The sequence below is a fragment of the Dysidea avara genome, chromosome 3 (assembly GCF_963678975.1).
Source record: "Dysidea avara chromosome 3, odDysAvar1.4, whole genome shotgun sequence".
NCBI classification, from domain to species: Eukaryota; Metazoa; Porifera; class Demospongiae; order Dictyoceratida; family Dysideidae; genus Dysidea; species Dysidea avara.
The window spans coordinates 37,867,108-37,893,347 of NC_089274.1; the positions used below are offsets into that span (position 1 = coordinate 37,867,108).

At 36.5% G+C, this 26,240-nt stretch overlaps 1 protein-coding gene and 1 non-coding gene across 4 annotated transcripts; one reads left to right on the forward strand and one right to left on the reverse strand.

The window, feature by feature from the left end:
- Positions 1–1,652: 1,652 nt before the first annotated feature.
- Positions 1,653–24,385, reverse strand: LOC136250883 (tyrosine-protein kinase receptor TYRO3-like). 3 transcript variants are annotated; one of them, XM_066043213.1, is made up of 16 exons: positions 24,226–24,385; positions 12,805–12,848; positions 12,686–12,755; positions 12,321–12,509; positions 11,779–12,153; positions 9,995–10,369; positions 8,418–8,612; positions 8,228–8,366; positions 7,463–7,548; positions 4,560–4,655; positions 4,280–4,357; positions 4,000–4,214; positions 3,608–3,717; positions 2,947–3,106; positions 1,922–2,058; positions 1,653–1,869 (listed from the first exon to the last, which is right to left on the reverse strand). In XM_066043213.1, exons 3-16 carry the CDS (start codon positions 12,747–12,749, stop codon positions 1,770–1,772), a joined length of 2,319 nt encoding a protein of 772 aa, XP_065899285.1. In that variant the 5' UTR covers positions 12,750–12,755; positions 12,805–12,848; positions 24,226–24,385; the 3' UTR covers positions 1,653–1,769. The 3 variants fall into 3 exon arrangements, with proteins under 3 accessions (XP_065899285.1, XP_065899284.1, XP_065899286.1); XM_066043212.1 differs by having other exon boundaries at positions 4,000–4,235; XM_066043214.1 differs by lacking the exons at positions 12,686–12,755; positions 12,805–12,848 and having other exon boundaries at positions 4,000–4,235.
- On the forward strand, positions 6,900–7,044 carry LOC136251952 (U4 spliceosomal RNA). Its single transcript, XR_010699293.1, has one exon. It is a non-coding gene; the product is annotated as a U4 spliceosomal RNA (small nuclear RNA).
- Positions 24,386–26,240: the final 1,855 nt, after the last annotated feature.

The window sequence follows — 26,240 nt, forward strand, 5'->3', positions numbered from 1 at the left end:
TACTTCCTGAATGTTAACCGCCTCATATGACTGCCCCTCTCCCCCAACTTAGCTAGAGTACTGTTCTGTTAAGGGTTTTGTTATTTATTTATTTTTCCTGGGCTAGATGGACTGCCCTTGCCTACCACCCTCAGCACTGTTAAATTAGAGTACTGTTCTCTACCCCTGTTATTGACATAGCAGTGAACCCTACAGAGCAAAGAGAAGAGGATATAGAAGGTGATGGTAATCGTGAATCCGTGATAATGAAGCAGAAATGACAAGTAGCTATAAAGAAGCAAAGAGTTGATCACGATTAGCTATAAAGCTAGCTAAAATACTTGAAGCTAATCACAAAGATTCAGTAGACCAATCTATCATAGCTAGCTACATAACTATTGGTGAAAACATGACATATTAAATGCTAGTGAGCAAAAGTAGATCAAAAATTTAAACAGTAAGTTTCATTAATTTCAAGCATTGTAAAATCAAAACCTTGTCTGCATCCCCAGACCCCACATCTGAGTCCTACTCGATCCTTGGTCCTATTACCACTGCATGGAAATCCCCTTCTAAAAATCCTAGATCCGCCCCTGGTTATATCAGGAGCACAAGTATACTGTCATTTTTGCCCAGAAATTTGATCATATCTGTTTCTATCTCCCTGAAGCATTCTAAAAACATGGTACCAAAGATATTATTGAACGAACTAACTTACTTTTTATTTGTAGTTAATAGGTGATTTGATTCCAAAGTTATGATCATTTATATTACCCATGAATTGTGAAATAATTTACTTCTCCATGGGTAATTTACACTCCAAAGGCAGTAAACTTAAAGAGTTTTGCAGCTAATAAAAGCTATCATAACTTCAAGATGGCATTACCTGTTAACTTCAAATGAAAACCAAGTTGTTTCGTCCAACAAGACCTTTACTTTGGTACTACATTTTAATGTGACAATGCCTCAGGGAGACACAGACAAAAATGGTCAAATTTCTGTGCAAAGGTCAAATCTGTGATGACACTACAGTATATCACAAAATACATATCATGAGGAATACTATTTGATCTAGAAAGTTTCATGCTTTTATGTAAAGTGTACAATTTGGTTAATTTTGGGGCTACACTGCTATACTATTTTATTAGAGAGTATCGATCTAAGGTGTTATGTACAATGCAAGTGAGTGCTCTATTGCAGTTTGTACTGACTGCTCTATTAGGGAGTGTTGATTTAGTTTCATGGAATTAAGCTCCATAGTTTGAAATATCCTAGCATTATGCTGGCATACTACTTCAGCCTATGCTTTGTATTATGCCGACATAGCTATTTGACGCAGGCCTAGTCACATTATCACAAGTCTGTTTTAGTTATGCTTTTTAATCCATTCAATGATAGTCGTTTTTCCATATCACATACATAGTGTGGTACATAAAATAATTTGTATATAATACTGAAGTGATCATAGACTGAGATGTAGCTGTTTGTTTCTGCTTTAGAAAATTGGTTGTATATACATACATATGGTTGCTAAATTACAAGTTGGGTATGGAAATTATACCCCTGGTTACAACAAAACTGCAGTCATCATGCAGCATTCATAGATGTTTTTAAGTGTGGTTCACTGAATGTTAGTAACACCTCAAAATGATTTTGCCCAAATTATTTCCAACTGCAAGTTCAGTTTGTGTTTCAAATCATAACTCAACTACTGCAATGGTAAAAGTAGCACATACCATACAATAACAAAGTACAAAGGACATTAAACCAAATGTATATTAGTTGTAGGTTTAAGAGTTATGTAATTCTTGATTGATTTTTTCAACAAGTTCACAAAAGTCAGGTCTATCCTCTGGAGCAAACTTCCAACAGCACCTCATAATGTCATACCTAAATATAAACACAACAAATCATTGATGAAACCTCACTATTTAATACCTACATTTCTTCTGAGCTTAGAGAAGGCTTCTCCAGCACTTTACCAGTCTTCAGATAGTCGGTCATTTCATGTGGATCTACTGAAGGATATGGTTGTAGTCCAAGAGTGAATGCTTCCCAACATGTTACTCCAAATGACCACTGTGAGTAAGGATTATATATGCTGTATGAATGTTTTGTGGGACAAATATTTGATAGTCATATCAAAGTAAAGGGAGTAGCAACAAAAATTTATGTGAAGGGCTAAGAAGGCTGGTAACTGGTTGATAAAATCTGCACTGTGTGTGAAGTACACCCAGCATGCTCTATCTACAGAGTCCGGGGGTATGCACACACAAAAAATGTGAAAGATTAATCTTATGTGGTACTAAATATGTTTTTTTGAATATATAACTGCTCCATCAAAGTAGCTTAGAGTTTCTTGATCTTACGATGTTAAGAGATTAAGTCCCCTGTAAAACAATAGCAGAGGGACTCTAGTTCCCTAGCTCATGCACCCTGTTGCTATGCCTATGGTCAAAGGTTTAATAAACAGTTTTCCACAGTGCTACTGAATGCTTTGGCAGGTGGCGTTTGTAACAATTTATTAAGGGAACACAACAGGTTCATTAAATAATGGATTATATATATACACATACATCCATGAAAATGTCTGTACTTGTTAAAATTTCCCAGTACTTTGTGTAGCTACTTAATAACTGTGCACCCTTAAAAGTGTCTTTGCAAAATCTCTATATAGCAAGCACAAATTTCAGTTTTGTATTTGAGTGTAATCAGCTACTCAAATAGAGTAGTCATGTACTCAGTTTCGTTTCTAATCTATTAATTTTGATTAACTGCTGTTGATTCAACGCACACTTAGTTGAAGGGCTATTGATAGATAACCTAAATAGGTAAACTTAAAATTTTTATTGATATACTTAATGAATTGATAATCGTTACATGAACAACTGAATTACTATTAGAGTACATAGTAAGTGTAATAACTAAACTATGACAGCTATAGTGTAGTAGGATTGTACCACTCACTACATCAGTTTTTGCTGAAAAACTTTTGTCAAATAGTGCCTCAGGAGCAAGCCATTTCACTGGTAGTAGAACAGAACGGTCTAACTTGTAGTAGTCTGATATGTATATGTCACGTGAAAGACCAAAATCAGCAACTTTAGTCACCATGTTCTCATCCAACCTGCAAAGTACATGTCTGTGTAAGAAACCCACAAATATACATAAATACATACACCTTCAAGAATGTGATAATCATTTGCCAGGTGCTTGGCCAACAACAGATCTACTATGTGTGCATACGTGTGTGTGTGTAACATACACACATATAGCCGATCTGTTGTGGAACTTTGGATTCTGCTACCTCTCTCTGCAAGACCTGGACAGTTTTCCTGTGGGTTACATATACCTGCCCAGGAGGATTTTCCTACACAAGGCTCAAGCGCTTGAGTGGTGTACAGGCATCCCAGTGCTGGTTTACTGGGCAACAATAGTTGTGTTACACACGGCTGCTGTAAGCTTTGCTTTTTACTTTGTGTGTGTGTGTGAACTAGCTATATAGACAATCAGGTTTACAAGTTACACATATGCATGACTGATTTCCATGTATATATGGACATTAGTGCAATACGTATTTAAGTTACTTATGGATGTGAAATAATTTAAACTGAAGAAACCAACTCACATGCAATTTCGTGCTGCTAAATCTCTATGTACAAACCGAACTGATGACAGATACTCCATCCCTTTAGCAATGTCCAAGCATATCTTCACAAGTGTGTTGTAACTAAGATCCTAAGCACACATAGACAATATTAATGTATTAAGATAGGAGTAACATTAAAATAGATAAAAAATTTCCAGTATACAAACCATTTATGACAAGGCATGCACGTAGGATGCGAAAATCTATCAGAAAAAATAATGCAAAATTTTGTACTTGTGCTACATGTCAACAACCTGCCCAATGATACATAATAGTCACTACATATATGCAGTGATAGTTGCACAGTATGTTATAAACTCCTGCAACCATAGCATGTCCTGCTACCATAGTATGTAGGTAGCTATATTTACTTTTGGTAATTCTGTCATTTCTATCTTGTGTCCTCTCTTTGACTTCAGAAATGACTTCACATCACCATTGACCATATATGGTAACACCATCATTGGTATGGACTCCTCTGGTGAAATACTAACACCAATGAGACTCAGTACATTAGGATGGCTGAATATTTTAGTAGTAGAACATTCATCAATAAACTCTTCAGCTGTAAGTACTGACGAAGAAACTGCAAATAACAAGAAAAATCCTGTAACAAAATTAATTACTTTCAATAAATTGCACATGTCAGACCTTTTAATGTCTTAACAGCAACAACAATATCTTCACCACTTCTTGTGTAAATACCCTTGTAGACTATGCCAAATGTTCCTAAACAACACACAGCAAAATCAGTATGTAGTGCATTGGTAAGATTATTACCATAACTTCTTGAAAGTATAAAAAATTAAACACAAAAATTTAACATAATTATGCTTTGGAAGTGTAAAATATTAGGATAATTAGGTCACGGTTTAAGTGACAACATGAACTGACTACTTTCATTATCCAATACTATAACAAATAACTATACCTTCAGCTACTGGCTCCTGAATTTGCAAGTCACTGTAGTTTATTGTAAGTGTAGCCAACTGTTTTTCAAATTTTTGTGCTACGTATTCTTTTGTAGCTGAAAGACAAAAAAGCAATTGCAAGAGGCATAAGTAAACATCAATGTATCATTGACACATCATACCTCCACATGGTACAAAAGCAACTCAGATTTTTAGGTATATATCCACACATAAACGGTTAAACTGTAAAAAATGGTGCGGCCTTAAAAAGCCTGTGTGAAAAAAGTTGTGAAATCAAAGGTGGCGGCCAAGAAATGGCTGCTATGATGTTAATGCAAATAAATTTTAACAATGCACACAGCCTTTACTAAATTTATTAGCTTTAACATAATTGCAGCCATTTCTTGGCTGCCACCTTTGATTTCACCCAGGCTGTTTAAGGCCGCACCAATTTTTTCACAGCTTGACTCTTTTTGTGTGGATGTCATTCTTTTTGTACTTTATAAGGCCCCAAAACCAGTCTATGGTTGACTTTGGGTTTTTTTATTATTTGTATTTCTTCTTTTCTATACAGATACAATGATGATTATTGAAGACAGACTTACAAATGTATTGCATTGCATGATTTAATTCTGTGTTTGATAATATTATTGTAATACTCTAATAGATTGCACATTTTTGAGGACTTCTATTAGAACATACATAGAACAATCTAGTACCTCTATTGGTAGACCTATGAAATTACAAACGTTTTATTATAAGCAGATTTAAACTAGAAATTTTATTTATAAAGTAAGTGAGGTGATCAGCCAGGGTAGCAGTGGTTCATTGGTTAAGGATGCAGGTGTTAGGTATGCAGGTTCCTGGTTCAAACTCTGGTAAGGTTTTTTTCGACATTGTTTGTACACCTTATTACCTGTGGTGACTGTTCTATTAGAGTATCTCAATCCTGTGATTTTACTTTTTGCTTTATAACTTTGTTGCTGTAACTCTATTGCTATTCAAACTATCAAAAGGTACTGCTACAATGATCAGCCTATCTACACACCAATTTTCAAGTTATTCCTATGCTCATTTTACTCTGTAGCCGTGACAAAAAAAAAATTTTTTTTACGTGAATAAATGCTCATAACTCCTTGGATATTCCTGAGATTCACAGCAACCTTGGTACATGAATCCACTGTTATACACTCTTCATTTGTGCCAAAGATCGAGGCAATCAAGTTACATGTTTGCATTTTATAGCAGTTTTTGCAAAGTGTGCAAAAATAAATTGAAGCCTCCGTACGGCATAAGAAGAAAAAAATGAAGAAATTAAAATGAAATTTTGAACACCCATATCTCGCAAATGGCTGTTACAAATTTAATCAAATTCACTGTGTGGCCTACCCTACCTGGCGGACAGCTATAATGCAAAAATGGTGTGCTTTGGAAAAGGGCCATGGAGCGATGCATGCATGAAAAAGTTGTTTTCTTTCTTCCTGTCAATATACTCAAGGTGTGCATGGTGCTCTAGACCTACCTAGTACTTCTATTGGTAGACCTATGAAATTACAAAAGTTTATTTATAAGTAGATTTAAACTAGAATTTTCATTCATAAAGCAGAAATTAAGTGAGATGATCAGCCAAGATAGCAGTGGTTCAGTGGTTAAGGATGCTGGTGTTAGGTATGGAGGTCCCTGGTTCAACCTCTAGTAAGTTTTTTCGACACTTTTTGTGCACTATTTTTACCCATTGGTGACTGCTCTATTAAAGTATCTTGATCCCATGATTTTATACTTGCTTGATTTTTGTTTTATAACTTTGAAGCTGTAACTACACTGCTATTCAAACCATCAAAAGGCACTGCTACGATGATCAGTCTATGTACACACCAATTTTCAAGTTATTCCCATGCTTGGTTTACCCTGTATGTAGCCTTTGCTCTTTTTTACATGAATAAATGCTCATAACTTGAATATTCATCATATTCACATTAGAGGTGTGCGATTGTCTAGATATATTCGATTATCAAGATATCATAAGACTTATCAAGATAAGGATGATAGGTTTATTAATCTAGATAATAGTAAACTTCTGTAAATTATTTGTATACCTAATGGTGTAGGCACCTCCTGAGGGCTCCAACTTTCCTACCACTTGGGAGCAGTGTTAAGACTCACTTTTTTACAGTCTTCATATATTGCAATTTGCTCACTTTATTGGTTACAATATTGGCAGTTTATTAATAATTAATTGTTTCAGTTATCGAGATATGTTAGATAATTGAGATAAGTTCAAAGGAAATATTGAGATATGTGTAAATTAGTCATCGCACACCTCTAATTCACAGCAAACTTAGTACATGACTACACCTTTTTGCCTTGTGCAGTGGTAGTACCGTAGCTAGTGAGGTCCAACCGAGGTGCAGTTATTGCTATTTAAAACTTTATATGCTCTTCATTTGTGCCAAAGATCAAAACAATCAAATTACACATTTACATTTTATAGCAATTTTGCAAAGTGTGCGAAATTAAATTGAAGCCCCCATAGCCCCCATATGGCATAAGAAGAAAAAAACGAAGAAATTAAAATGAAATTTTGAACGCCCATATCTCACAAATGGCTGTTGCGAATATACGTAGAGCATATGCAGATTATATTACTATAATCTATGATAGATGTCTGTAAGCTATATACCATGTCAATAACAGCCATGGCTAAGACTTTTCATAGCAATTCAGATACAGTAACTAGTAGACATTGGGTGATTATTTCAGGCACCATTTTAGCTACATAAAAAAAGAAATGTCTCAATTTCAGAGATCAACAAACATGTGCACTGAGTGTGTTGGGTTCATGGACAGGTACTCTCAGAGTGTCTACTATATTTTACTATCCATAAAGTAGATACAAATGGAGTGAATAAACTTTGCAACTTACATACAACATTTTCATCCTGACTTCGTTTCAGTAATGTCTCGTTTATATCATAATTATATGTAGATAAACGGCTCATCCTTTTAAATCTGCACAAAAGCATGAAAGCCAAATATGAACAGTTATAAAATACTTTATGGCCAACACATGTACACATTTATGAGATAAAATAAAGTTGATCTATTTTATTGTATGAATAAATCTTTTGCCAGAGAATGGATTGTTTATGCTGTTCTTTATACTAACTAAGCATGTTCTGATTCTTCTGAACCATATTTGTCCCTCTCACTAGTATTAAAAATACTTTTAGGTCATGTATCCGAAGGTCAGTTCTAAAAAGCTGTTGTTTCAGGGTCAGCAAGAGAGAGCTACCCATGGAAATAGACCTATTCACTGGATTAAATTTGTAGCACTTATAACCAATTGCAAAGGAGTTGTCCGCCAATATTTACTATTTGCAGTACCTAAACCATAGTAACATCACTATTCTCCACCAAATTCACCATTTGTAGTATATGGTAACATGATAGCAACTGTTGTGCTTGCCCAGTTGTAGAACTCAAAATGGTGTCTGAAAAACCATCACCGTGGTAAATAGAGACTCTTGTATAGTTTTGCGTGACATCAGAAGGCGCTTACTGTTCTAAATAAATAAGGTCTATATAGTGCTTTTAGGATACATGGTACAGGTTAGTATAACTTCACATTGCACACAGCTTATTCCATATTACATGGTGATGCATTGCACATAAAACACTACATACTTACTGAACATTTCTTTTCTGGTGAAGCTTCTTATAATATATTCTATGCATCACTACCATGATAACTAAAAGGGCAACAATTGATGCTACTGTTGTTCCAGTGATAATGATGATTAATAGAGAACTTTTTGAATCAGATTTGTCTAGATGTAGTAAAATTTGTTAGTGCTTTACTCACAATTCTGTGTTCCTACCTGTTTTCCCACACAACACTACATCATCACTACTCCAAGTACCATTAAATAAACACATCCTCTCATCGTCTTTAGCTAGCTCATAACCAGTGTTACATGTAAAACTACAAGTGTCTTCATAGGAAGGAATTCCATCATCTCCCAGTAAACAAGTGATTGTTCCATTGTTAGGATTAGTAAGTTGTGGACATGTAACTGCAAGAAAACAATATGACTAAGTATCACTGATGGCAGATAGAACTTTAGCTTTGTCCATGCATGAGCCACTTCTGTCTAAACCATGCATATTCTAAATATTATGATTATAAAGAAAAGTACTATTATATGTTATGCTCATTAAATTAAGCACTATACATTTTAGCAGTGTATATAATATCATCTGTTATTTTTATTATTTCTAACATTATTGTTTATTTATTATTATTATTAATTAGTACTTGGTTATATCTCCTTGGTTGTATAATTTACAACAAAGACAAAACATAGCAATAAGAAATAAATTAGAAAAACAAATAAATAAATTGGTCAGTTACAATGCTTCAGAGATGGATGCTCCATCAACCACCCCCAATGACCGCCATCTTGCCCGAGAGCCCCGAACACAAAGCAAAGTAGCACAAAGGATTGTAAAGGAGAGTTTTGCTTTTACCCAGCCCATGACAACACTGTATGACTTTTCCCACCTCGCAGCCAAATGATCAGCTAGACACTTTAAAAAGAAATTTGCTTTACCATTTATTTATTTGTTTATTTATTTATTAAGACTTTACAGCACAAGTGCTGAAGGTCTTTAGGACTCCTAGTTCCCACGCTGTTTACTAGTAAATATTGACTGATCTCTATATCACAACATGTTTCTGACTCCCTGCTACACAGGCTTTTAGTTGGGTCCCTAGTGGGATAGTGACTAATAATAGTTGTATTCTAACTGACTGCTTTGTTTTGTTAGAGTAGTCTATTTCTGTATTTCACTATTAGAATTTATTGACTGCTCTATTACAGTATCTCGATTCTTATCAAATGTAGATATGCAGAACACATTTTAGAACTTTACCCACATCCATAATAATAAACAAATATACCCTCCGTCAACAAATCATACTATAAAACTTTAAACACTTTATGCATACAACATTACATGTAGTACAGTAACTGTGATCACAAGAGTTGTACTGATTCCCACCACTTTTATATACGTAGGCCTAATATCCAGTATTTTACTTTCTGATAGTGCTCCTATACAAGTTACATTTCTGCACAGTAGTATTAAAATTAACTCTTGGAAAGCTAACGCCATGAGGTTATGACATCCCACAAGTCTAATTAGACAAGTGGTCACCTCAAACCTCAGTACACATCAGACAGCCCAACTGAATGCTAGCAACAGCCAATTAACTGATTCCAATTACGATAAGAACTCCTAATCTCAGCCTCTACCAATTGCCAATAAGATTAGTGTTAATACTGTTGTGTTTAGTAGTATATACACTGCTAAGAAGACTACTAACTAGGACTGTGTCTGGCTACCCTGATTGCAGGTCTAATCACTTTTAAAATACAATAATATCTTGTAATACCTCTCAGACAAGATGCACCATCCACCACCCTCCATTCCACCACATTAGGATTCAAGGTAACATTACACAAATATGTGATGTTGGTAACATCCCTAGTATACCCTTCATTACATGTTGCCGTACATGTTGACTGGTACTGTGTGTCACATGGTAACTGTAGTTGTGAATTATCAACAGGTGGTGATGTCGAACAATTTAAAGGTACACAGAATGGTAGACCTCCACTCCAACTTTGATCAGCTAAACAAGTTCCATTACTAGGTCCTTGTAATTCATAACCAGGATTACAAAAGAAGGTACAGTTATCCTGATAAAATCCATTAGTCCCTGGACATTCACATTCTAATCGTCCATTAACAGGAGTAGGACACTTAACTGCATACAGTAGAGATGAATAATAAATAGACAAGTACAGTACCTCATTATTATAGTAGGGATTAAGTAAACAAAGCCCTAGAAAGGCTAGAATGTATAGCGGCATTCCCTCATAAATTTGTACTTATCAAAAATTTAAACCCCCAAAGTTTTCTACCTAGCTATACACTTTCTCCAAACAAAATGCTATTACAGTGTAAATCCCCTCCACATACTAAACAAGTACACAACAAAATTGGAATTTTCAACTAGAGAAGGGACCATAGCACATCGATAAAAAGCACTGAAACAAGCTGGAGTAGTACACAATATTAAATCACAGTAAAATAATAAGTGTTATATCCCTTCTGAGCATTTCCATTGTGATACCTTGAGTACAGTAGGGATATAACACTTCTTATTGCTTTACTGTGATTTAATATCATGCAATACTCCAGCTTGTTTCAGTACTTTTTATAGATGCGTTATGGTCCCTTCTCTAGTTGAAATTCCAATTTTTTTGCATACTTGTTTGTTAAAAAATAAAATTATTATGACTGGTGAACCCATGCATACTGCATCAAAAGAAAAAAATGGCGCCGCTATCAATTATCATCTGAAAAGTGAAGTATCCTTTACACTTTGTTGTCAGCTATGTTCAACCCATTACACAGCATTACGAATGAAGAAATATTTGAAATAGCCAAAATGAAAAGTACAGATGATTTCCATTATGAAGGGAAGCCATTGAGTGCTACCACCAAATCGACATTTTTGGCTGCCAGCAAGATGCATGAGACACAAAGGAGGACACTGGTAAGTCCATTAAGAAGCATTGTGTGTACTTCAGTATGCCAAAAGGCACCTCTTGGGCCAAAGTGATGTCAAACAGTGAAAAAATCAAGCCTGTAGCTTTATCAAGTTACACTTGTAAGAAGGCATTAGTCAGTCAGTTACTCAGTCAGTCAGTAAGTCACTAGAAAATTCAATTTAATATATATTTAAAATTCCATAGCAACTTGTTGAAAGCGTTTGTGGTTTATCTAAAGACTTGTTTGGGCTTAGTTATACCTACTAATACCGCTTCATCATCATCAGGGAAAAGTGAGGCTGGTTTTTGGGTAATTTTATCATGGGCCACACCTACACTTTTGTGGTCCCTATTATACAGTACTATCGTACTGTATGATTTGATCAAAATTGTCCCAGGCATTCCCAAGACATGAGCCCAAAAAATTTGTCTGTGAGAGCATGCACAGAAGGTAAAACCTGTCACATGCACTATGTGTTATTACAGCTCAAGAAACAAATGACATGATCGATATATAGATGGGAATGGCAAAATGTATAACTTGACCTGAATCACCTGGATAGCAGCCCAGCATTTATACATATCCCAATTAATTACAAAATGAACTATCAATACATACCTCTCTGGCATGATAGTCCATCTAATGCCACCCAATCTACCATGTTACTTACAAAGCTGACATTACACAAGTAATTGACACTGGTGATGTTATTTCCAGTAAACCCTTCATTACATGACACTGTACATGTTGACAGGTACTGTGTGTCACATGGTAGCTGTAGTTGTGAGTTATCAACAGGTGGTGATGTGGAACAATTTAATACTACACAGATTGGATTTCCCATGCTCCAGTTGCCATCAGCCAGACAAACTCCAATCACAGAGCCCTGTCGAACATAACCGGCATTACACTGAAATGCACAAGTATCTCCAATTAAACCAGTAGTGCCAGGTACACAGTTGAGAGCTCCATTTATTGGAGCAAGACACCGAACTAGACAAACAAACACGTAAAGATTATAAATACCAATTCCATGCTGACTACAACTACATCAGTGTACCTTATTTACACAATTACGATTAAGTGAGTGTTCCAGTACCTCATTGCTTGTTCAGATTTATTAGGATAATTCTAAACTGTTTAATACTTACAGTATGTACCTCTTATGCATGTAACATTACTACCACTCCAATTCCCATCACTCTGACAGGTCCTAGTATCACTACCAGTTAACTCAAAACCATTGTCACATGTAAAATCACATGTGTCATTAGTAGAAAGAGTTCCATCATCTCCCAGTGAACAAGTGATCATTCCATCAGTTGGAGCAGCAAGTAAAGGACAAGCAACTGTAATGATAGTAAGAACAGCTACACTTCACCATTACGTACAACACATTCCATGTAACAGAAACTTTTAGAGGTCTATAAATAGCTATAGGCTGTTTATCACAAATACAGCATTTCAACAGAGCATAGTGAAAGCATGCTTAATCAATGTGTCAGTGGGTATGCCATATAGTTACCTGAACATATCACACTACACAGCTGAAGTATTAGTATTATACTAGTAGCTGATCTGATTATCATGATCTCCTAATTTGTAAAGTATTGTAGAGTGATAATAAAATGATGAGCTATTTACCTGATGATCATTGGAAGAAGTTGACAGTTAAGGTAAGGCTGTAGCTACATAGTTAAGAATATGCATGATTATAATTATTTATGCAATTATATGAGCTCCATTCATCAGGAGCTTACCCAGCATATTTCCAATAGTTTTATGAAACTCTAATGCATACAATTAATGATCTATATATCAGTCAAGCAATTTTGACAGCACTATAATATAAGCAACATATGTAAGTAAAAACCAATGAAACAATCTACACCTGCAACTATACTCCTAGTTCAGTCATATAATACAGCCTGTCATGACTGAAATAGGAACTAAATATCCACTAGCACAGCTGCAGATGTAGATGACCTCCCTTGTTTCATGGCTTTAATATGATCCCTGCTCAAATATAAAATCTCTCTAATTTTTCTTACATTTGTTTTAATGCATACCACAGTTAAGAAAGCATTGCCTAGACACATCTATTGAGTGACTTAATGCATGCCCCATCTAAAAGTGATGTGGCCATTCCACTTCATATGTTCCACCTGTTATAAATAAACAAAGAACAATAGGAGAAGTGCCTTTGTAATCCAGCCACTACAGAATTTGCGACTAACTGCATGTCCCGACTATCAAATACTAGTGAAGCAGCCATTCTGTTTCACTTTCAGATATGTTCCACCCATTGTACAGAATTACAAATGACGATCAGTAGGAGAAGAGCCTCTGTAATCAATCCAGTCACTACAGAATTTACAAGTGATTCTCGTGATAACCAGCTACAATAAAGCCTTCTTGCATCAACTTCTACATGGTATAATAGTACTGCAGAGAAAGAAATGAAACACAAAGGAGGTAAATCCATGATCCATGCACTGTTGCAGCTGTGGTTGGCAAAAAGGCATGTCTCTGGAAAAGTAATGTCAAACAGTGAATAAATTAAGCCTTTAGCTATGCTAGGCTAGAAACATCAGTCAATCAACAGAAAATTCATTTAAATAGATAAAAAGCTCAAGAAAACTGAGGTTCCACTGTAACAGTAACCTCTTTTGATAATCAAACACATTATATTAATTTTACTGAATAGAATTTCGGGTTCCATGACTAGTTATATGCTACATGGCAAGGTTTTTCAAGGGAATAAATGTTGCATTGACAGCTATAGAAATAGAATTACAAGGTAAAAACCAAACATACTCTAATATAACAGTCACCATGGGGTAAAAGGTGCATGAAAAAAGTCAAACCAGCCGGAACACCCAAATTCTTAACCACTGAGTTGTTGCCATCACAGCTGTTTACTAACTTAATTTCTGCTTCATAAGTGAAATTCTAGCTAAAATCTACTCATTAGTATAAGTTTATAGTTTCACAGTTCTACCAATGAAAAATCTAGCATATTCTATGTGTGTTCTATCGGAAATCCATGAAAAAATGTGCACTCTATTAGAGTATTACAAAAGTAATCAAATAAATTCTACGTACAATACCATTGCAATTTCTCTAGCATTTCATGAATTCGAAGCTGATATTATAGCCAATTTGGTACCGATTGGTGGGGTAGTACACTACTATCAACACCTACTCGTGCCAATCATCATCATCATAATCATCATAATAAGTGCTTTGCTAGCAAAACTTGTGACGACAGGCTGGAATTGTTCTAGTATAAAAGATGCAGGATTAGTTTTGTAAAAGTTGAGCAACTGCAACTTGTCACATTTTGTATAAAAAGTCGAGATACTCCTGTACCAATAGAACAGTCACTTCAAAATAAAATTCCTAATTGACACATGCATTCCTAACTTAAAAAGAAATTTACTTTGTTATAAAATACTATTGCTTTATATAACCATAAGTAAATTATACAGCAATTGTCAGTATTATAGTTAGCTAATTGGTAGAGCACTAGTTTGTCTTATGATTTGTGTAAAAGCAAGCCTCAAAGTTGATGGTTGGCTAACTTGGCCTTGGGGTACATAAAGAAGTGAAATCCATGTAAACAGCCAAGCTGTAGAAAAAGGATGCATCCTTTAAAAGCCTGGATTGTGAAGTTGAAGGTGGCAGTCATGAAATGGCTGCAATGATGTTAATGACAATACATTTAGTATTATCTCATTAACATCATTGCAGCCATTTCATGAAATGGCTAACTATATTGCATAGAACTGCACACTACTTCAAATGTGTACATGTATTTATTTGTTATAGCATTACTCATAGATCATTAACTACCAATGTATGGTTTAGGTTGCTTATTGTCGATTTTTTGTTTCAGATCCTTGCCCATATTGCTGTGTCTCACCACCTAATTTTTAAACTATTTTTCCATCACCTCAAAGCTTCGTGATTGCATGGAAGTACTGAAGACCCAACTCAATGTCTAGTCTGGTAGCACCCACCGCTTTGCAAAGAGGAAGGGTTTGGTCACTATACTAAAATTTGTAGTGTGTTATAGAAAACAGGGAGCTAACACAAAATAGATTGTGTTGTTGGCAATTACTAAATTTTGCAACGTTTGTTTTGGAGTTACCATAGATACTGTAGAATTACACAATATGTAGAAGAGCTTGTCATGAAGTTTTGTGAGATGTGTTATGACTAAGGCTGCTTGTAAATGACAATAGGGTGTTCCTTAAAAGAACAAAAGATGGAGGTAGTAAAGGTTTTTTACTGTAGTTGGAACTGATGTACTTGTAATGCTGCCTAATCAATATAGAAAGTATATGTGTTAGTAGCTGCTTGTTAACCCATAATTTCTCTAGTGGGTCGAAAATTTATGGTTAACCTATTTGTAGAACTATACTTACTTTGTATACATGGTTGCCATTCATTATGATGTCATTGTTTAATTACATTCCATAGTTACAAATTTGTAACGTTAGAGTGACCAGACCTTTCCTCCTTTTGCGAAAGAGCGGGCACTACCAGATTACAACACTAGATGCGAAATTACAATGGCTATGTACCAAAAGAGTGTGGTGGTGTTTAGAAGCAGATGGCAACATGTGCCAACTGCCCAAACTAATTACTTATAAAACTGGTTAATTATTTAACTACTGTATATGTAGACAACATACAAAACACATACTTAGCTACATAAATGATTAAAATTTACAGGGCAAGAGAGTTTAGAGCACTTACAACAGGGACACATGCAATGGAGAGTACAAGCAATTGTAGTTACATCATACTAGAATATCGCTGTCAATTGTGCTATCAAAACAGTTGGAAGTTGCAGTATGCCAAAGAATAAGTACTCAAAGCAGAAGAAGAAGCTAGTGTGAACCGTACTCTACCTCCAAGAATCTGGCCACAAAAGGCAACAGCAACCAAAAGGTCACCCCTAGCTCAGATGGAGAAGAAGACCTTTGCAAAGTGTGCAAGCAAGATGCCCATCTACTTGTTTAATGTGAGCGTTGTCTAGTTTGGCATTGTCTTGACTGTTGTTGAAGAGGTACTGGACTTCTTAGAGGGTTACAATAGCCTGCACTGGTTCTGTAATCTGTGCAACCCTACTATGGCTAAAACCATCCAAGCATGCAACCTTTCCTTGGACACAGCAACAGAGACTGAGAAACTATCCATTCTTTGACGAAGAAGACAATGGATAGTCTTGTTAATCAGCTGAACAAAGAGCAATTTAAACAATCTTTGAAAGAGGTCTCACAGCAACCTCATTTATTTATTTATTATTATTACTGAGCAGGAAGCACTCAGTGCTGGTCAGCTCAGGAAATATTTAGCAATTACAAACATAGTTACAATGATTACATGCATACATGTTATGGATATATCAGAAAACGTACCTGAATCTCCACAGGTGCCCAACAATGCTCAACAAGTTGTTCAGATGGTGGACAATTACTTTGACAGACGACAAAGGAAACCCAATCTAATTGTCTATAATCTTCCAGAAGTGTAAATGATGAAGAGCTAGTGAAAGACATTATTGAGAAGGAACTTAAAGTCGGTAGGTGTGATATTGTTAAAATGGTGCACCTTGGACAAAGCAGAAACTCTAGACCTAGATTGCTATTAGTTATCCTGGCTTCAGAGAGAATGAAATGGAATGTCTTGAGAGCTGCTTCGAATTTACACTCTAGCATTCATTTTGGTAAAAATTATCTATCTTCTGATTTAACGCCCAAAGAGAGAGATGTTAATAGGAAACTGAGGAAGGAACTTGCTAAGCAAAAAAAGATGGGGGAACAGATCCTAGTTATTAGGAAAGGCAAATTGTTTCAAAGAGAGTTTGACAACCTGAATGTCAGAAGTAGTGTGCCTCACACTCAAGTTGAGTCTGTTGTTTATTATTGTAATTAATTAAGGATGGCAGAAATACATTTATTATCAAGACACACGGTAGTGTGTCGTGCGGCCCAAGAAGCCGGCGTGCCACCCGTGAGTATATTAACAGGAAGAAAGAAAACGCAATTTTCACACCTATGTAGCTCTGTGATCCCTTATCCGATTGGAACCAAATTTGCTACAGACGTGCTGGCCAGCTAGGGGAGTCCACACCAAATTTGAAGAAAATCGATCCAGCCGTTTCCGAGATACGAGCGAACAAAATTTCGTTTTAATTTCTTCGTTTTTTTCTTTACTTCTTCATTTCGCACACTTCGCAAAATCCGCCATAAAACACGAATGCGTGCTTGGATCGGGCTGAAATTTGGCACACTTAAAGGGCTCATTAAGGCGGATCTCTGTACCAACTTTGGTAGGCATCCGATGAACATTCACGGAGTTATGACCGATTATTTGCGTAAAATAAGGTCGAAGGTCTGTCACGCCTACAGGGTAAACTCCTTTGAGGAATCAGTTGAAAATTGATATGCAGTGTTGGGCAAGATACTTTTTAAAAGTAACTAGTTACATATTACATATTACTTGCAACTGAACTATTTAGTTACAGTTACATATTACCCATAAAATAAAGTAACTGTAATAATATTACATATTATATTACTTTGTGTCCACAGCTTTAAGCTGTCACGTGTGAAACCTTATCACGTGACATGATTACATTGTTGGGCAATGTGTAAATGTTGGTTATAAGTAAGAAGCTGGTGAATAAGCTTCACTCATTACTTCGTTGTGGTTAGGCGTTACTCAGTCTTGCAGTAATAATATTACGTAATATTAGATTCGTTACAGTAACTATATTACTTAGGTAACGCGTTACACCTGTAAGTAAAGTAACTTGAGTTATATTATCTGTTTTTGTAGTGTATTTCGTTATATTACTTAGTTACCACAAAAGTAATAATATTACGTAACGCGTTACATAAGTAGCGCGTTACTCCCAACACTGTTGATATGTAGATGGAGCAACCATCGTAGGAGTGCCTTTTTGTGGTTTGAAAGGAATCGGGATAAAGACCATGGAGATGTGACACAAAACCCGACCCGTGTCAAAATTACGCGATCGATTTTTATGAATAAAAAAACCATTAGTTTTCGTGTCTACTAGGCAAACCGCTTAAAGCAACGAGCTGAAAATCAGTATGTAGCTGGAATAATCATCATAGAAAGTCCTTGCAGTAATACAGAAGAATCGGATTACAAATCACTGAGTTATGATTCGAAAGACATCTACGTGTAACAAATGCGAGATCGAGATACTCTAATAGAACAGTCACCCTAATAAAGTATTCAGCAGCATTTATAATTTACTCAATTATATTACATTGCAAGTTATTCTGTAGGGAATTCAGCTACAAACAAGTCACCCTGTAGTCAGATCAGCCAGAAGAAGGTACCTAATAGAGAGTTCAGCTACAAAGAAACCATCATGTAGAGAGTTCAGCTCAAACAAATTACCCTGTAGAGAGATCAGCTAGAAGAAGTTACCTTGTAGAGAGTTCAGTTACAAAGAAACAATCATGCAAAGAGTTCAGCTGCAAACAAATCACCCAGTAGAAAGTTCCGCTATGAACAGACCACACTGTAGAGAGTTCAGTTAGAAACAAGTCATCTTGTAGAGAGATAAGCTAGAAGAAGTCACATTGTAGAGAGTTCAGCTACAAAGAAACTACCATGTAGAGAGTTCAGCTGCAAACAAATCACCCTGTAGAGAACTCAGCTACAAACAAATGTACCCTGTAGAAAGATCAGCTAGAAGAAGTTACCTTGTAGGGAGTTCAGCTACGAACAGATCACCCTGTAGAGAGTTCAGTTACAAAGAAACCACCATGTAGAGAGTTCAGCTGCAAAAAATCAATCACTCTGTAGAGAATTCAGCTAGAAGAAGTCACCTTGTAGAGAGTTCAGCTGCAAATAAATCACCTTGTAGAGAATTCAGCTACAAACATATCACCCTGTAAAAGATCAGATAGAAGAAGTTACCTTGTAGAGAGTTCAGCTATAAAGAAACCACCATGTAGAGAGCTCAGCTAGAAACAAATCACCTGTAGAGAGTTCAGCTAGAAGAAGTCACATTGTAGAGAGTTCAGCTACAAAGAAACTACCATGTAGAGAGTTCAGCTGCAAACAAATCACTCTGTAGAGAACTCAGCTACAAACAAATATGCCCTGTAGAAAGATCAGCTAGAAGAAGTTACCTTGTAGAGAGTTCAGCTACGAACAGATCACCCTGTAGAGAGTTCAGCTACAAACAAATCACCCTGTAGAGAGTTCAGTTACAAAGAAACCACCATGTAGAGAGTTCAGCTGCAAAAAAATCAATCACTTTGTACAGAGTTCAGCTAGAAGAAGTCACCTTGTAGAGAGTTCAGCTGCAAATAAATCACCTTGTAGAGAATTCAGCTACAAACAAATCACCCTGTAGAAAGATCAGCTAGAAGAAGTTACCTTGTAGAGAGTTCAGCTACAAACAAATCACCTGTAGAGAGTTCAGCTAGAAACAAGTCACCCTGTAGAGAGATCAGCTAGAAACAAGTCACCCTGTAGAGAGTTCAGCTAGAAGAAGTTACATTGTAGAGAGTTCAGTTACAAAGAAATTACCATGTAGAGAGTTCAGCTGCAAACAAATACCCTGTAGAGAACTCAGCTACAAACAAATCGTCTGTAGAAAGATTAGCTAGAAGAAGTTACCTTGTAGGGAGTTCAGCTAGAAACAAATCACCCTGTAGAGAGTTCAGCTACAAAGAAATCATCACATAGAGAGTTCAGCTGCAAACAAATCATCCTGTAGAGAGTTCAGCTATGAAAAGATCACCCTGTAGAGAGTTCAGCTAGAAGAAGTCACCTTTTAGAGAGTTCAGCTACAAAGCAACCACCATGTAGAGAGTTCAGCTGCAAAAAAAATGAATCACTCTGTAGAGAGTTCAGCTAGAAGAAGTCACCTTGTAGAGAGTTCAGCTGCAAATAAATCACCCTGTAGAGAATCCAGCTACAAACAAATCACCCTGTAGAAAGATCAGCTAGAAGTAGTTACCTTGTAGAGAGTTCAGCTACAAAGAAACCACCATGTAGAGAGTTTAGCTGCAAACAAATCACCTGTAGAGAGTTCAGCTAGAAACAAGTCACCCTGTAGAGAGATCAGCTAGAAACAAGTCACTCTGTAGAGAGTTCAGCTAGAAGAAGTCACCTTGTAGAGAGTTCAGCTGCAAATAAATCACCCTGTAGAGAATCCAGCTACAAACAAATCACCCTGTAGAAAGATCAGCTAGAAGAAGTCACCCTGTAGAGAGTTCAGTTACAAAGAAACCACCATGTAGAGAGTTCAGCTACAAACTAGTGACCTTGTAGAGACATCAGTTACCTTGTAGAGAGTTCAGCTACAAAGAAACCATCATGTAGAGAGTTCAGCTGCAAACAAATCACCTGTAGAGAGTGCAGCTACAAACAAATCTCCCTGAAGAAAGGTCAGCTAGAAGAAGTCACCTTGTAGAGAGTTCAGCTACAAAGAAACCACCATGTAGAGAGTTTAGCTGCAAACAAATCACCTGTAGAGAGTTCAGCTAGAAACAAGTCACCCTGTAGAGAGATCAGCTAGAAACAAGTCACCCTGTAGAGAGTTCAGCTAGAAGAAGTCACATTGTAGAAAGTTCAGCTACAATGAAACTCCCATGTAGAGAGTTCAGCTGCAAACAAATCACCCTGTAGAGAACTCAGCTACAAACAAATATGCCCTGTAAAAATATCAGCTAGAAGAAGTTACCTTGTAGAGAGTTCAGCTGCAAAGAAACCACCATGTAGAGAGTTCAGCTGCAAACAGATCACCTGTAGAGAGATCAGCTACTAACAAGTCACCCTGTAGAGAGTTCAGCTAGAAGAAGTCACATTATAGAGAGTTCAGCTACAAAGAAACTACCATGCAGAGAGTTCAGCTGCAAACAAATCACCCTGTAGAAAGTTCAGCTATGAACAGATCACCATGTAGAGAGATCAGCTAGAAACAAGTCACCCTGTAGAGAGTTCAGCTAGAAAAGTCACATTATAGAGAGTTCAGCTACAAAGAAACTACCATGCAGAGAGTTCAACTGCAAACAAATTACCCTGTAGAAAGTTCAGCTATGAACAGATCACCCTGTAGAGAGATCAGCTAGAAACAAGTCACCCTGTAGAGAGTTCAGCTAGAAGAAGTTACCTTGTAGAGAGTTCAGCTACAAAGAAACCACCATGTAGAGAGTTCAGCTGCAAACAAATCACCCAGTAGAAAGTTCAGCTATGAACAGATCACCCTGTTGAGAGTTCAGTTAGAAACAAGTCATCCTGTAGAGAGATCACCTAGAAGTATCACCTTGTAGAGAGTTCGGCTACAAACAAGTCATCCTGTAGAGAGATCAGCTAAAAGAAGTTACCTTGTAGAGAGTTCAGCTACAAAGAAATCATCATGTAGAGAGTTCAACTGCGAACAAATCATCCTGTAGAGAGTTCAGCTATGAAAAGATCACCCTGTAGAGAGTTCAGCTGCCAACAAATCACCCAGTAGAAAGTTCAGCTATGAACAGATCACCATGTAGAGAGTTCACTTAGAAACAAGTCATCCTGTAGAGAGATCACCTAGAAGTATCACCTTGTAGAGAGTTCAACTACAAACAAATCACCTGTAGGGATTTCAGCTGCAAACAAATCACCCTGTAGAGAGTTCAGCTACAAAGAAATCATCATGTAGAGAGTTCAGCTGCAAACAAATCATCCTGTAGAGCAGAGTCAATTATTACTGCCTGACATAGGCCATTTGACAGGCAAATATCATGCATGGCCAACCATAATGGAACCTGCCTGACAAAATGTCAGATCAAAATAAAAGGAAGTTAGAGAGTTTTATAGTGATGCATTGTCAATCAATTAGACAACAATGATTGTATTATTATAGGTTGAGTCACTCTATTCTATCAATGTAACGTAAGGATTTCCGATGAATTGTGTAAAACAGTAGCATATCAATGTCAGGTAATGCTTTAGGTTGCCTGACATTTTCACTGAGATTTGGAAAAAATTATAATTGTCTCTGCTGTAGAGAGTTCAGCTATGAAAAGATCACCCTGTAGAGAGTTCAGATATAAGAAGTCACCTTTTAGAGAGTTCAGCTACAAAGCAACCACCATGTAGAGAGTTCAGCTGCAAACAAATCACCCTGTAGAGAATTCAGCTACAAACAAATCTCCCTGTAGAGAGACCAGCTAGAAACAAGTCACCCTGTAGACAGATCAGCTAGAAGAAGTTACCTTGTAGAGAGTTCAGCTGCAAACAAATCACCCTGTAGAGAATTCAACTACAAACAGATAACCCTGCAGAGAGTTCAGCTAGAGTCAAGTCACCCTGTAGAGAGAATTCTGTAAATAGTTCATCTACGTACAAGCAGATCACCCTGTAGAGAGTTCAGCTACATTTCAAGTCACCCAGTAGAGAGATCAGCTGTAAATTATCCTGTGGGGATTAATTGACATGTAATAAATATATGCAAGAGTTCATAATATAATGAACTCTTGATATATGCATTATATATATAATTTGTACATTTACTGATAAAATCAGAATGAGTTAAAGTATTTATAAAATCTGCTTCATCTTTTTCTTTTTCCTGTGGTAAAGAAAAATATATGGGTTAAAAAGCCCCAAAGCTGGCCATAGGCCGGCTTTGGGGTATACAAATACAAAAAGAAGTGAAATCTAATCAAAAACAGCCAAGGTGTAAAAAAAGGAGTGCGGCCCTTGAAAACCAAGCGGCACAAAATTCACCTGAATTGTCGTTATTAAAATTTTTACCATTAACCTACCATCACAGCCATTTCTTGGCCGCCACCTTGGATTTCACATCTTTTTTCATCATAGCCTTTTCAAGGGCTGCACTCCTTTTTTTACAGCTTGGCTGTTTTTGATTAGATAGGCTTTACAGCACAACATACAAGGAACTACGTAAATGGACATACAGTGCAATAGGTACAAAAACAAAAGTGCTGAGGGGCTTGCAGAAAATAAATAAATCAACACTGTTGACAAAATGATTCCAAAAATAAGTTTTTAATTGCCTTTTGATAGGCATTCCAGCATCCGAGATTTTTTAATAAAAAAAATCTCCGTATATTCCCCAATAGAACCCTGGCACAAAATAACAACTCATATTTAACTTGGGATTGCTCCGTTGCCCGAGCTCCAATGAGGATGAAAATCGCTGTGGGGTTTGTCCACACACTGATCATTATGAAAATCTTAGTTTTATCATGCGCGTTACATATAAGTAAGTTTGTAATCTTTTCAAGCCTTGTAATGTATGTAGAATACTTTAAAACTTTTAAAAATGTACTGTTGGGTTGAAGATAGTCACCAGTGCTTACTTTAAAGCGCGTAGTTACTTCACTCAGGTTAGCAATTTTCAGCTCCAGAACAATTTTCTGATGGCTGTGTCATCAGCTCAAAAGTATAAAGTCGGCATAACAATGCCATAATTGAAACCACAACTCCACCTTAGGTATTGTTGCATCATTGTGGCACCTCCACTTTAGTTGTTTACCTTTATGAGTTGTTAACTTGATGTTTTTACTTACTTGAGATAGCTACTTGCCTATGGGTATACACCATTGTATTGAGAAGTGTGCAGTGGGTGAAACATATTTGCTCACCACAAAACATACAAAGATCACTGAGATCCGATACTATCTGAAGTTACTCTCATTACATGTATAAACTTGCAGCTAGAAGCAACTGCAGTTTCAAGATAGTCCAGATTGCTAGATGGCTTCCTGATTCAATTGTGCCATTTTCCCCTTTACAATGTATGGGGAGCCCTGGAGAAAAATGTACTTTTTTTCAGTTTTTAAGCACTGGGCATGCCAAAGTACAACCCAACAAACTATATATTTCTGAAATCAGCAATCGATACTCTATCTATTGAGCATATAAAAAGCCCATTTTTTCCAAAATTTAAAAATCAGGCTGGAATGCCTACTTTTGATTTGCTGGATAGGGAGGAGGGGGGCATTAATCCTTCCACTTTATTAGTTGCCCCACCCTTTCATTTCCGGTACTTACTTGGTGTATAGATTCGCCTGCCGGTATAAACGCCACAATTGTAGCAAATGTCCTTAATTAACACTGACTCTGAGTAGCTATCGCAGTCTCCGTTGGTTGATCGTCGTTCGTCGGCTGTCTATTTACGTCACGTGACAGTTTATTTCGCAGAATTATATTAGTACTGTAATTCGTTGAAATAAATATAACAAGATAGTTATTTCCCCCCTAAACCATGCTCTGAGATCTGAGAAACCGTCGAAACAGAAAAAAAAAAAAATTTAAAGCATCAGCCAAGAGAGGGTGTTCTCATGTAGCATAAGTGCAAGTCATTGGTAGACTCCACCCCCTCTCCCCCATTTATTGCCATTTTTGTACATATTCTGCAGAGATGCCAACCTCTGAACAATTTTAGGAGTGAGACCTCAAACACTACCAGCAATGTGGACCAGATTCAACTGCAGCTCCAGGATTTTTGGTAGTGAAGTACAAAAAAAAAGAAAAAAAAAAAAAAAAAAAAAAAAAAAAAAGGTCATCGCATATTCTAAGTACAAAAATAAGCTCAGGTTAAGCACAGGGCTAATTAAAAAGCAGATCGGGTGTGAGAAATTCGTGAGAACTAAGCTGAAAGAGTGAGAAACAGAGGGTTAGGCGTGAGAGTGTGAGATTACTAGCCAAAGAGTGAGACTCACGCCTAATGCGTGAGAGTTGGCATGTCTGATTCTGCATCCCTGAGCACACAAGATCCCGTAAATTTGTTCTTCTACGGCTTCTTCCGTATACGGAACAGCAGGCAATGGCGAAGAAGAACTTAGAAATTTATCGAGGTGGAGGCCGGTTAGCGATCTGTGGAGTACGGTGCTATGTATCACCACCTAAATTTGGCCATTATTATGAGTTTTCGCCATTATTTCATTATCTTGATTGTATAGAAGGCTATTAGAAGCTAGTTATAAGCAAACTTGTTTACATAGCTAGGCATAGAGAAAGGAAGGTTAGATGGGCTGAAGACCAACCCCAATCAGGAGAAGGGACTTTGCAATGTCATAAGAAGAGAACATTTCACTTTGATAATTCTTGATAATGATTAATAAAAGATTGAGAAACTCTAATAGAGCATTAAATTTTAGCTAACTCTAATAAAACAATCAGGTGCACATAGTAATAATAACTTTACAGTGCTAGGCATGGTACAATTACAGTAAACAGGATAACATTACATATTGCACTGACAGTCTGCTAGCAACCCATGCTAGCAACCAAAAAGAAAATTCAGTTCTATTAGGTTGCTTCGTCATGTCCGATCAGTAGTTAGACTGTGTGTTGTAGATTTGGGAGGTGATAAATTCACTGAGATTTCCATGGAAGTACATACAGATATGATCTTGTTCTTATGGACGATCAAGTTTCTTTCTCCATTCTTCCTTCTTTCTTGTAATTCTTGACATAATTTGTTATTAATTTTTCTTTCTGTAACAGTCAAAACAGTCGGGTGCATGTAACACTGTAATGAATAATGAATGAACCACTTGCCTACATTGGTTTAGTTTCTGATCTGAAATATAAAACAATAAGTGGCCTTAGCTACAAAGTACAAAATTAGGATTTAAATCATCTGACAGTCTGCATGCAGTTTAGCAGGCAGATAAGTGATATATAATGCTTTTAAATCTACCAGTATCTTCATTGCCCCGACTTCTTTGTTACGCATTAGCTACACTGATCAATGCAAAAAATAGCTATATCACTCAAGTTTAACTTTTATGATTGGAGTGTTAAGTTTTGTAACAAAGTATGATATGAGGTCAACTATCAGCTTTAGTTAGGACAACATATTGATTGTAGAGTAGCTAAAGTATAGGAAGTGTTCTGGTGTTTATATTAGTGTATTGAATGACTTTTTGATTAGTGCTAAGACATGGTTAGCCTTGTTTGTAGCAGTGACTAGCTACTTAACTGTGAAACTTTAAACAATTTAGAAATACAAAATATTTCTGTAAGATTGAGATACTCTAATAGAGCAGTCAGTCCCTCTC

Excerpts from the sequence above, each read along its gene's own strand:
- LOC136250883 (XM_066043212.1), bottom strand. The coding sequence starts at position 12,749 with ATGATAATCAGATCAGCTACTAGTATAATACTAATACTTCAGCTGTGT. Across the intron at positions 8,367-8,417 it reads AGTGTTGTGTGGGAAAACAG|ACAAATCTGATTCAAAAAGT; the intron begins GTAGGAACACAG and ends TACTACATCTAG. Across the intron at positions 3,107-3,607 it reads TTAGCAGCACGAAATTGCAT|GTTGGATGAGAACATGGTGA; the intron begins GTGAGTTGGTTT and ends TGTACTTTGCAG.